At 41.1% G+C, this 14,082-nt stretch overlaps 1 protein-coding gene across 1 annotated transcript in view; it reads left to right on the top strand.

Annotated features, from left to right (window-relative positions):
• The window catches only part of LOC122810684 (vomeronasal type-2 receptor 26-like), a 171,411-nt gene extending 159,966 nt beyond the window's left edge, over positions 1-11,445 (top strand). Inside the window, exon 6 of the mRNA XM_044082253.1 lies at positions 11,369-11,445. Within this exon, the coding sequence (XP_043938188.1) occupies positions 11,369-11,445 (77 nt within the window). The remainder of the gene's footprint in view (positions 1-11,368) is intronic.
• Positions 11,446-14,082: the final 2,637 nt, after the last annotated feature.

Here is a 14,082-nt window from a genome sequence, read left to right as displayed (position 1 = left end):
AGAATGAAATGGAGTACCTGACATACTAATACAGTCCTAGCAAATGTGTACAAGTGTCAGGTGTGCGCACCCATCCTGTGAAGAAATGTAGAAATAGTCAGGTGTGCCCCCCATCCTACGTAGAAATGTAGTAACAGCCAGCTGTGCCCCCCCAATCCTGTGAAGAAATGTAGAAATTGTCAGGTGTGCCCCCCCATCTTATGTAAAAATGTAGTAACAGTCAGGTGTGCCCCCTCCAATCCTGTGTAGAACTGTAGAAATAGTCAGGTGTGCCCCCCCATCCTACATAGAAAAGTAGTAACAGTCAGGTGTGCCCCCCCAATCCTGTGTAGAACTGTAGAAATAGTCAGGTGTGCCCCCCCATCCTACATAGTAATGTAGTCACAGTCAGGTGTGCAACCCCCCCAATCCTGTGTAGAAATGTAGAAATAGTCAGGTGTGCCCCCCTTCCTATGTAGAAATGTTGTAACAGTCAGGTGTGCCCCACCTCCACTCCTGTGTAGAAATGTAGAAAGTCAGGTGTGTCCCCCATCCTATGTAGAAATATAGTAACAGTCAGGTGTGCCCCCCCAATCCTGTGTAGAAATGTAGAAATAGTCAGGTGTGCCCCCTATCCTATGCAGAAATGTAGGAACAGTCAATGCCAAATGCTTGATGGATACCCTGCAGAAACAACATGCTACCTGTCTGTGTACAACACAAAGGTTAGCACTGCAGTACAAACTACCTGGACTCGATCCACACATGAAATACAGATGGGCATACTGGGCGTGCTCACACACTTAAACACATGAAGGACATGTCTGCAAACACCAGTGGACCAGACTTATCTGGCAGTCGCAGTTGTTAGTGCAGACACTCGTCAGTATGCACCACTCATGCCTTGCACACACAGTGGATAGGAATACAGACATATATGTAAGGACAACGCACTATAATAAGCCAAAGGTAGGTGTAAATAGATGTGTGGCCAAGGGTGACTGTGACAAGAAGCCAGCTAGGCCTGTCCCACCCAGCACACAGTCAAAAGACCCAAACCACATGAGGTTCAGATGTCACTCACTGCAGATACTAGCCACCAGTATCTGTCAGCATTACAGACTACGTGGTGTACGTGCCAGTTGTGCAATATGACTGTACAAAAAAAAGTAGTCATCTAGCAGCTGTATACACGTACCTGTGAAATATGACCCTGTGTGTGCCCGCATATGGTGTGTCACCCCCTAGATGAATGGGTTATAGCCCATGCACACACACTGCCATCCCCATAGCCCTAATATGACAAGCCTGCTGAGGTAATCCACTATGAAATACACCTTTGGGAGAGTTGCAGCTCAGTAATCTCTGTGGTGCATCCCATAACTGCATACTGCTGTAGTGTGATAAACTAGATAGGTAGGAGTTCTAATCCCAGACTTGGCAGCTATGTGTGTGTGTGTCGGTCTGTGTAGAGCGCAATGCTTTTTAGGGTAGTCACACTCCCTACAATTCAAATGCTCAACTTTGGCAATATGCTGATGTCATCCACCTAAAAATAATCCACCTAGAAATACACCTCTGGGAAGCTGGTAGCCCAGTAATCTCTGTAGTACATCCTGCAGCTGTGTACTGCTATAGTGTGATAAAGTAGTTCAGTAGGAGTTCTAATCCCCGACTTGACAACTGTGTGTGTGTCTGTCTGTGTAGAAAGCAATGTTTTTTAGAGTAGTCACACTCCCTACAATTCCAATGCTCAACTTTGGCTAGGCTGCTGATGCCATCCACCTAGAAATACACCTCTAGGAAGATTGTAGTCCAGTAATCTCCGTAGTGTGCCTTGTAACTGTGTATTGCTGTAGTGTGGTAAAGTAATTAGGTAGGTGTTCTAATACCAGGCATGGCAAGTGTGTGTGTCTGTCTGTGTAGAGAGCAATGCTTTTTAGGGTAGTCACACTTCCTACAATCCAAATGCTCAACTTTGGCAATGCTGCTGATGTCATCCATCTAGAAATACACCTCTGAGAAGGTGATAGCCCAGTAATTTCCATAGCTCGTCCTGTAGCTGTGTACTGTTGTAGTGTAATAAAGTAATTAAACAGATGTTCTAACCCCAGACAAGGCAAGTGTGTGTGTGTCTGTGTAGACAGCAATACTTTTTAGGTTAGTCACACTCCCTACAATTCAATTGCTCAACTTTGGCAAGGCCGCTGATGTCATCCCCCTAGAAATACACCTCTGGGAAGATTGGAACACAGTAATCTCCATAGCGTGTGCCATAATTGCGTACTGTTGTAGTGAAATTTAGAGCTCTGGTAGGGTTCTCTTCCCACCCATGGCAGTTCTGGATGTTTTGTGTGTGTTTTATAGGCTAGTCACTCTCAGTACATTTCAAATGCCCTACTTTGCCAATCCTGCTGATGTCATTCATTGTGAAATACACCTTTGGGGAAGTAGCCCTTCAGTAATCCCTGTGGTGCGTCCAATAACAGCTCTATTCTGTAGTGTGACATAGACCTATGTTAGGGGCTCTATGCCCACACATGTTGGTTGTAGATGTTTTGTTTGTGTAGGGAGCAATGCATTTTAACCTAGCCACACTCACTACAATTTGAATGTCCAACATTGGCAATCCTGCTGATGTCATTCAATGTGATATACACCTTTGGGGAAAGAATACACCAATAATTGCTGTGGCATGTCCTATAACTGCATAGTGCTGTAGTGTAATAAACTAGTTAGGTAGGCGTTCTACTCCCAGACATGACAGGTGTGTGACACCTGGGCCCAAAGTGGAGTGGGTTTTGTAAATTTCTTATATGGTGGCCCTAGTATATATCACAATGTCCACCATACAGGGATAATAGATGTGAAATAGCAGAGAGGCTGGGGTGCAAATCAATTTCCATACATATGACATTAAGGCCAGGCAATAACAGTTAGCAACACCAGTATTACGCAGAGCACATTCTCAACCCATGTCTCATACACACACACATGCCTAGGCAACAGCCAGTATGGGGGTAATACACTGCATATTGGCCACTGATAGTAACTATGGACTGATTGCAGTAGGCTACAGAGGGCATGGCACCCTGTCCATCTGCCCAATAGGCACGTACATACAGGCAGTGCACGTTCCGCACTGAACACCTGCAACACCTGTGGTGCCATCAAATGTGACCCACAAAGGACATACCATGCCTGAAAACATGCCATGTATGGACAGATGCTACTGACACCAGGGAATGCCATTAGCATGCTATCAATGTAGGTGTAGGGTAAACCTGCTGTCCATCACCAGTTCCCGACACAGGTGGCCAAGACTGGCACATCTGATGATAATCTGTGTACAGAACATGGGCCAGACACCCCAGGTACAGCTCCACATGTCACTGTACATGCATGTGGGAGGTGTGCAAATCCCAGACACCGTCCATGTCATGGACTAAGGAACACATACATGGCAAGCAATGCAAAGCATTGGCCACACTCAATAGTCATCCAGGTGACTGGGTGACTAGATGGTGGTTACAATATCTACCTGTGTGGGCAAATGCAGAAACTACAGCCCTGAGCCACAACACAGACCATTGTCATGTGGCCTGATGCTAAGGTATAGCCATCACATAGCCTTGTATAGCTGTCTGGCACAGTTGACCACCACACACCCATGCAGAAATTGCACCCATGCATGTCTGTACTGGCACCCTGTGTGTTTGTGTGTGTGTTGTATGATGCGTATGATCACAGCCAGACTAATTTCAGCCCCATTGACATACTGAAGTATGCTGTCTGATGTCAGACACCTCCCCATACCCTTTGTCCATATAACCTCCATATGACCCGTGTGGTGCATGTGATACCTGCACAGTAATGTGTTTTAGCAATCTCACTAGTGATGAGTTGTAATCCTGGCCCTGCCTAGTATGTCAATGTGTGTGCGTCCCTGTGAGAGTGTGGCTGTGTTGATGCTAGCACCTGTTCATATGGACAGGCACGTGTACTTCATCTACCGTATTGCTACCATAGCCCTGTTGCAGATGTCACTCACCATCACATATATGTTCTGAGGGCTCTGCCACAGGTAACCTATGTGGTGCATCCAATAACTGCATAGAGCTGTAATAGCACTACATAGTTGTTAGGGGTTTGATACCCTGTGCTGGTATGTGTGCGATGCAAACATGCTTAAATTTTACTCTCCCACCCTCCCTGACTTGTCTTTGCCTCTGTTTCCCTCTCTCACTCCCTCACTAGTGGATGTGGAGACCTACACCTGCTTTGCTTAGGCAGCAGCACATGTATTTTAGGTAATGCTCATGATCAGCTGATGCCCACTGCACGAATTGCAGCCCTCCCATAGTTGATGGCATGTGGAACAGCTGTGGTAACATTCCCATAGCCAATTGCATGGAAACACACTCCAATATCTAGGAACATCATGTTGTTGTTGGGCCTTTTTATTCACTGTGAGCAGGAACTCGATCTGTTGTTTGGCAAACAGCATCTCAGATGGATTGGGGATTTACCTCTGACAACATACCCTGTGGAAACAAGCCAACACACAGGATGGGGATGTGCCTGACCTGACTACAGACTGTAAGTGCTGCTATACTGCATTCAGAGTAATGCTGGTTTAACAGGGTGTGTGTGAATATGGCTGTCCTACATGTATTACTACCTACCATGTCAGTTCTATGTATGAGGACTCCCCATCTATAGGGTCATCTGCAAACTGGGCAGTGTGTGGTGCCTTTGGTTTCATGTGTTACCCACAGAGCATGTATCTGTGAACTGCAGAAGGTAGTGAGAGGATTGCAGTCTGTAGATGGTGAAAGCCATGACAGTTACTGACTTCTTATCCCTCATAGGACATATGTTGCAACAAACCCTGTTACAACAGTAAATGTATGATGTTATTACAGCATCATGTCAATATTGGCCCTGTGTATGTGCTTCCAGCCACAACTCTGTCAACCATTGTACATATGTCATGAATTAAGAGATGCATATGTGCTGTACACCATAATTAGTGTCATCATATCTGATAATAAGCCAGTAAGATATCAAACTGCTACACATGTTTTGTACAGTAGGGGTTATATTTGATGACATAACCTGGACATTCTGTGGTTGTTTGTACAGTACTAAGGTCTGAGTACTTATGGTGAATGTTGACAGTGAGTGTATTGATAATATGCACCTTGGCCTGTGTACAGACTGTGGTAGATGTCATCGTCCTAGGTACCATCCTATCTGATGTTACATGCTGTTCCACTATATGTTACTGTATTGGCTTACATGTTTATAGGGCCATACACACACATGTCCCATACCACAGAGAGGCATCAGACAACACTGTGTAGTGGCCCAGTATATGTAGGGTTAGTGTGTGAGTGGCACATGATGATGGTGTTGACCAGATAGTCCATATACTGTAATATTATGCTAGCTTACCATATGTGGCTGTGTTCACATTGGTTGTGGTTATGCATTTTCACACAGATGTATCATATCCTGTGCTGTGACATGCCTTTAGAGCCTGCTATATATGCAGGTACATGTGCATTCCCCCATAAGAGATGTAGGCCAGTGTTGAGCCAGTCTGCCTGTAGCCTGCACAGTGCTTTGCCTAGAAGCTTAGTGCACCTACCCAGTCAGATGTCATATTCAGGTACTTGTCAGATGTACTACTGCCAGGCCTCCCCTTAACAGTCATATATGTTAGACAGAGTGATGGGATGCTGTATAGATGTATGTCAATATCTAGTGGTTAGTATGTGGCCATGGCACCTCTGTACCAGCAGTTATTATGTGTCAGGACAGACAGGGGTGTGTGAATGTATAACTTATGGGAGCAAATGTATACCAGTCTTTATGTGTAATACCCATCTACATTGCTATTAACATCCATATTGTCAGACTTGGTCCACACGTTCTGCACTATGGGGCTCTGTGTATACCTCTGGACTGTACAGAATGTGTCAGAATGTCCACATCTATTGGCCATTATCTCTGCTGTAGTCCACAGGAGCATTACGTGCTTGCAGCAGTACTGTACTATGATGTCCTTAGGATGTCTGTCAGTAGCCAATGGCGCACATGTGAAAAGCAGATGTGACCTCCCACACACACCATGTCTGTGAATACAATCCCTATTACAGTAGCAATAGTCTGCTAATATACCTGCTATACATGCCTGACATCCCCTTGTACTGTGAAGTTAGGACTATAGGGGCTGAGGTAGGGCTACAACCCATGTTCAGGACATATGGTGAATATATATGTACATATGATTATCCAGATATCTGTATAGATAATTACACATGTACATATCGATATATGTAGATGGGTGTGTATATGTACATAGATATGCATATACACACCCAGATATATACATATACAGAGCATTATATTTCTACACATATACAGATAGAGATACATATGCACATATACGTATACCATGCTGCCATGCCCGCCAGCAATCCACTGCTGTTGTATACTCCACACATAAGGTGGGGCTGGGGCCATATATGTGTGGGCTTCACCTACACAATACATGTGTGCCCATATGCACTCCAGAGGCCAGTGTATGTAACAATGGTATATGGCCCTGTATTAATGTGTCTAGGGGGGATGCACCATACATACCATAGGCTGTTACAAAATGTGGGGGCATCAGGGGTGAGCTGCCTTAAGGTATCTGGATGTACAGTACCATACATGTCACCTGTCTTGACATTACTTACATAAAGTGGGTTACTGCAGGCCTACTGCCTCCTGCCATACACACTGTTCTGTTTGCCAGTGTGCCTGTGATGGTGTCAGTTATGCCTTGTTATGTAACAGTTACATCCAATTTGGTCAACTGAAGTCTTTACCACCTAGTGATTGCGTACAGAGTGTACATAGACGCTGCTGGACTATACACCTGCATCACTTACCATTGATTGTGTGCTATCCTGTGGCCCAGTCTGTCTTTACAAATGTATGATTTGAAGGGCATGGCATGGAGAGCAACAGTTGTGGACCTTTCCAGACTACTGTATTAGTATAACTGTTTCACATTTGCATTACTCTGTTGATATGGATGTCAGTGTCTCAACAGCTATATGACATGGCATATAAATATGTAACAGTACACAAATAAAGGTATTCCATTTCTGCAAACCTGTGTGTGGTGTTGTATCCTATGACCTCTCTGTGGTTATATGTTGCAGGCAACGATTGTCATTTGTATGAGTGGCTCATCCAGTGTCCAGTTGTTAGGGTGTTAACTGTAGGCATAGTGTCTGTTCCATATTGTGTGCGCCTACTACAAAAGTATCTTACTGTACATATCTCTGCGTGTGTATGTGTAGTCACATGTATATGTATATATATATATATATATATATATATATATATATATATATATATATATATCTATGTATATCTGTATCTGCATATATGTGTATATGTATCCTGGGGATGTTGATAGCTTCCACATTTTGCATTTCCTATGGGAGCCAGACTGTACTGCGTAATATGTTGCCGATACCAGCCTGACATCATACAGGTGGGATGTAGTACTGTTAACATCTTGTGCCCATATCATGTCAGGTCCTGGTTATGGGATCTGCAACACTTGGTAGTGTATTGCAGGGCAGACGTGTTTGGCTGTGGGGGGGTATGCCTATTCGTACAAGACATATATTGCTTGGGGCCTCTCAACCCCATTAACGCATATATGTGGACATATTTGTTTTTGTTAATCTACCATTGCTATCTACAGATGTATGGCCATATATACCTATATATATATATATATATATATATATATATATATATATATATATATATATATATATATACATATATATATATATATATATATATATATATATATATATATATATATATATATATATATATATATATATATATATATATTTCTGCTTACATATATATATAACTATGTCCGTATATACCTGCATAGATATATATCTGCGTGCATATATGTAACTTGCTGTGTATATGTAGACATATAGGTGTAGACATATATATGTGTCGATGTAGGTATTTGCATGCATATATGTTCATATATATTTATATATATGTATATATTTCCAAATAAATATATATATATATATATATATATATAGATAGATATAGATATATATATATATATATATAGATAGATATAGATATAGATATAGATATAGATATAGATATAGATATGTTGTATCTGTTTAGATATTAGTATATTTACACACACACATACATCTAAATGTTGGTTTACATTCTCTGTACTGTTGCATGACTGGGCTGGATGATATGTTTCTGAAAACATTAGGCATGTGTGTAACTGGCATGGCTTGGTGGTAAATCGCTTTGACTATGGTGTGTTGGGTTCTGGGTTTGAGCATTACCAAGGCTGTTTATTTTGTTGCTGGGAAGAACACTGACCATTGGATGCAGAGTGCTTAAGGCACTTTAAAGCAGTTGTAAGTGGGCCATTGGATAGAAAGTGCTTAAGGCACTTTAAAGCAGTTGTAAGCGAGTTTGTGCATGTTTGCGCTGAGGTAAGCACTACTAACTTCCAGTTAAACTTTCTTATACTCATTTAGCTTCTAAAGTGCTTAACCTGTGTAGGCATTGCTTACACTCATGCAAACAGGCTTAAACCCGCTTACTGCTGCTTAAAAGTGATTACTCCTGCTTACCCCTGCGCTAATTTCTTTAAAAGATAAGAAAAAAGGGTTGATAGGAAAGTGGTGAAAAAGGGGCACAAAGAGGGAAAGACAGTAGGGAAAATAGCTAGGGATGGACAGGAACGGTGTAGGAAGGTCCATAGCTGCCCATTTCTTCTACAGCAACAGCTGTGCATATACACTGAATTTGGAGGTAGATTTGGACACTCAAACCCCTGGGAGAGGGGTGAGGACAACTATAATCAGTTGCACCTTCACAGTGGACATGTGTGTGAAATGGACAGCTATGTATGGGGCGAGATGTTTTTGTGGGAAAAGATTGTCCTTTTTTATTTTTTTTCAGGTTAGAGTGGGATGTTGGAGAGGGGTAGTAGGTATATTTGGGGAGGTAGGTTGGGTAGGTTAACAGACAAAACACACAGGATGCATACAGGAGAGGTATATGACACATGTGGCGGGTAAACACCTTGATGGGGAGGGATGTCAGGATATTGGAAGCCCACAAGCCCCCTAGTGGTAACAGTGGGACTGAGGTCCCCACCTATGGGCAGTCACCACCGCACCTTCACAGCTGCGAAGGTGGCTGTGCTGGGGGCTAAGCCTCAGAGCCAGGCTGACTTTTTAATCATGACACATGGCCCTCGAGCTGGCATAGAAGATCGCCGACCTGTTAGTTGATTGCTCTATGCACCACAACACAACCTGGCGATGGGTGACAGGTGCCTATCCATGCCCACTCCCAGGGAGGGGTGAGCCCCATCCCCTGAGGTGGTTCCACCCAATGGTGGTGCAGGACCAAAGGACAGGGAGGTCCGGGCTTGGGCCCCAGACATGCTGGTGCCCGGTGCCTCAGCCAGCTGAAGTGGAATAGGAGGGACCACTAGGACCGGCCTTCCTGAGCATGCTATAGTGTCTAGATTTCATCATATATGGGTTAGTAATAGTCAACACATTCCAGGGTTAGGTATAACAGCATGCATAGATATTCCCATTAATGCAGACACCAGATATGGAACAGTTGCATAGCAAACAAAACACATGCATATATGGGACCACAGTGGTAATAATAACAGCATGCAGGTACATTAATAGCACCATGCCAACAATATTGGAATAATTCAATATGGCACATGCATAGGAATCATTAAAATATTTATCAAACAATTGGACATTATCGGAGTTTAAATAAACAAAAGGCAGTGTACTCCAACAACCAAGACCAATACGGAAATCAAATATGCTGTATGTACAAATTCCATAGGAGCTGCTTGTCTAAAAACACACTTTAATCCAACAGAGCATAAAACTGGTTAAGCGCTTTCATCCATAAAACAATGGACTTCATCAGAACATAGACTTAATGCATTTGAATTCTTATATAGTAACTTTTTGGCGCCAACAATTTGTGTGATGGTCCAAGTCATTTGATTGATGATTTTATTGTATATATGAAAGGCACCAGTAGTTTTTTAAAATTTACCCATTTACGGAGTTTGGATGGTATAGCCTGTTTAGATGCCTACATTTCTAGTACTTCAAGTGGATTTATGTCACGTATATATAGAAAAAATACATTTTCCAACAGCTATTTGGAATTCACAAGTAACCACCCTAGGAAAATGCTAAGAAATATATTTAAAGGACAGTGCATTAGGGCGGTAAGAATGACATCCAGTTATAGTGAAATGAAAGATGAGATAGACTTTATTACGTCCCTATTTAGGTCTAGAGGTTATCCCATGAACATGTTGAGAGAAGTTAGTAGTTATGTTATAGGTGAATGGGGTAAAAAATATCCGCCCATTTTAGGGACTGAATGTAAGTGTAATAGGGAGATTCACCTTAATGAAACTCAATATAAGAGGGCTTGTGGCTTGGAATATAACATCCAAGCCCATGATATCAAACAGATTTTTAACTAAGAACTGGAATGTCGTTAAGGCTGACAAGGGAATTAGTGACATAGTTGTTGACCATCCGGTTTTGTGTATAAGATGGGCAGTAATCTAAAATCTTTGTTTGAAAGAAGTAGTATCAGTAGAAACTTGATGAAGCAGAAAAAATGCATGAGATGTTGTGGGAGTTGCAATCAGTTTGGGTCAATTTGGGAGGTCGAGGGTGTCACCTTAGACAATATCACCAATACTAAAATTACTTTTCAACATTGTAACTGCAACTCCAAGAATATTATATATTTGGCCAAGTGCATGTTATGTTCTAGTTTTTATATAGGGAAAACAGAAGGATGTTTTAAAAAAAGAATTTACGACCATCTTTACAGTATCAGGAGGAAAGACAAAAGTAATGCCTTATATAGGCATATAGACAGGTACGGAGATCTACACACATTTAAATTTGCCATAGTGGAACAACTTATGATGGGGGTACGTGGAGGTAACTACAAAGCACTATTAGGGCATAAAGAGATGAAATGGCAGTTATTAACGAATGCATCTAACCAGCCAGGCTTAAACGATTATATAACTATTAAGCCTATACTACAATTGAAGGTTTAGGCAATAGATTTTTCACAAATGGCTCTGTACAATTAAATTTACTGTTAAAATTTACTGCTAATGTTTTTAAATGATTTTTGAAAGATTACAAACAAATATTTAATGAGATAATTAGCTTATGCTATAGGTACTTTATGTATCTATTTTAAATTCAGGTTATTATATTTAATGTGGTTTTAGATTTTAAAGCAATATGTGTAAATGGGCGTGCCTTCATTGAAGGTTGGGAGTCGAGCTGGTACCCCGACGTTTCGTAAAAAATCTATTGCCAATCATTAGCAGACCGGAGTTCCACTGTGGCGACCCCTTACCGGGAAAAAGCTGAAAGAAAAACAACAACATTATGACATTTGTCAATGAGATTTATTATTCATGTATGAGGGAATTTGGTTTATGTATTGTATTGTTTTATATTTAAGGTTTGAGTAGGTGTACCTTTAAATGAAACTGCTGGCACCAAAAAGTTACTATTTAAGGATTCAAATGCATTAAGTCTATGTTCTGATGAAGTCCATTGTTTTATGGATGAAAGCGCTTAACCAGTTTTATGCTCTGTTGGAATAAGGTGTGTTTTTAGACAAGCAGCTCCTGAGGAATTTGTACATACAGCGTATTTGATTTCCGTATTGATAGAGATCCAGACCAGATAAAAACATCAAGTCCACAAGCTTGGAGAAAGAGGAGCCGATCAATAATAATTAAACATGAAACTTTATTTGAGTAAACAATAAAATCAAGTGCTTTCGCCTGGATGAATACCAGGCTTTTTCAAGATAATCCATTTTGGAAATTACAAGCTTAAATACTTCATCAATAGAATCATGTGACCAGGGTGTTAATAAAATAAATGTGCAATTAGCTTTAAAGGCACTAGTTCCAAGTTAAAATAAGTAAAAAAAATAATAAATATGCCATACATTAAATTATTAATAATATACCCAATGAAAGTGCAATTGTGCAAAACCCATGCTAAACACATCATAGAAGGCATAAAAAATTCTATTAGTACTTTGTTATTTGGATTTATTTGGTCCATGGCTGAAGGGATTGAACGTTCCGATTTTTATGATACACCTTTGCTATTGAGGGATGAACCTGATGATGCTCCGGTCACCCGTGCTGAATTCAAACAAATTTTGTCCCTCTTAACTCAACTGACTAATACACTAAATGCTGAATCTAGTGACTCTGGGGCTTTTTTGCCTGGTAATCAGCAGCACGGGTTTGGGCTGAAACCTGCAACAGCAACAGGACTTGGCTCGAGAGGTATTTCACCAGCGGAAGTTCCTGGCGGGATTTCATTGGGTAACACCGATCCACAGGAACACTCAGCCAAGGCGCACGGCGTGGATAACGTTAAGAATAACAACTCTAAGAAGGATTTTAATTTTACATCGTGGACGGAAAAACAGTTCTATTTTAAGCAAGGTACTTTCACCTTTAACAGTAGCGTGGACAATTGTGCTGAACGTGATTTTAAAACTTTCAATGATAAGTTATACGCATACAAGAGCACATAATTAGAGATAGATTACTTAAAGGAATGCTTGTGAGTGCAGCGTGTCCCAAAAGGGTTACGCTGTTATAAATTTCCTAATAATGCTATATTTGGCTCCTCTTTATATAACAACTTGCTTAAGATTTTTGATAAAGCAGGATTAGATATGTTGGAGTGCATGATTAAGGACTATGAGGAAAAAGCTGGTGGCTTACTCAAGGAAGTGACTTTACTTAATGATTCGGTAGTCAAAAACAGAAACTTTTTGAGTGTTAAAAAAGAGTATGACAGTGTTTTTAACAAGGTGGACCAGTTCTGTTTAAAAATTGTTAACCGCAAAATCAGGAAGTTGGAGCATGACCTTTTGGAATACAGGGAAGGCACAGCCTACCCAACGACTGGTAAAAACAGGCAGGATACTAGACAGAACATTGATTAAAACAATGAAGTGAATTTTACTGACAATACTTCTAATCTTGCCATGGACTTGCCCAGAAGAAGTGAGCGATTAGCTCAGAAGGGTAATCAGAATGGAACAATGGATTTTTACTATTCCCCGGGCACCAGGGGGGTGAGGAAGGTTTCTTACCAACCGCATGGTTGGACCAGGGCACGCAGATAAGGGATTTAAGCTGCACGACTAACTGTACCTCTTCAGATTTACTGACTGAACTTGTTTATGATAATTGTGTGGTGGTGAAAAAGGACAATTTTATCATTTTTAATTTTACTGACATCAAAGTGACTAATAATTTTTTTGAGCTTTTTACCAGCGGGTTCCAATTTGTTCCATTGCGCCCTGTCAATTTAAGTAACGTTTTGGTGGACTTAAAACTGTTTGTTAGACGTTTAAATCTTGCTTTGTACTTTAAAGGTCAAACTCAGACTATGGAGGGTCTCTCTAGATCTAGTACATTTAACCCACCTTTACACCCGTTTTTAAAGGTGTTTGAAGAGCTGGTGGAGGTGGATCTAAGAAACCATTGTTCTAATAGGACATATACTCCACCCACTAACTTGAACCAGGTTTCAAGCCAGTTAATAAAAATGTTTAGAGAGGAAGATGTTCGGGTAATGAAACCAGATAAGGGTGGAGGCATGGTTTTGATGTACAATATGGAGTATGACATGTATATCCACAATATGTTACAGGACATTGACCGATACAAACTGATTTCTAGAAATGAGTTAAATCTAGCACACTCTAAAATTAATTACATGCTCACTGACCATTTGTTGCAGGGAGCTATCAATGAAAAACTTTTTAATTACCTATATGTGAAGAATCCAAGAATCCCGGTAATGTTTGGGATTCCTAAGACACACAAAGGTTTAACCCCACTGAGTTTTAGACCAATTGTCTCAGGGCTGGTGGTATAACAGAACCTCTAGGGAA

Source organism: Protopterus annectens, chromosome 9.part0 (genome assembly GCF_019279795.1).
Source record: "Protopterus annectens isolate FY-2018-M chromosome 9.part0, PAN1.0, whole genome shotgun sequence".
NCBI classification, from domain to species: Eukaryota; Metazoa; Chordata; order Ceratodontiformes; family Protopteridae; genus Protopterus; species Protopterus annectens.
The sequence above is the reverse complement of the archived record's forward strand: the minus strand, read 5'-3'. Positions and strand labels throughout refer to the sequence as shown.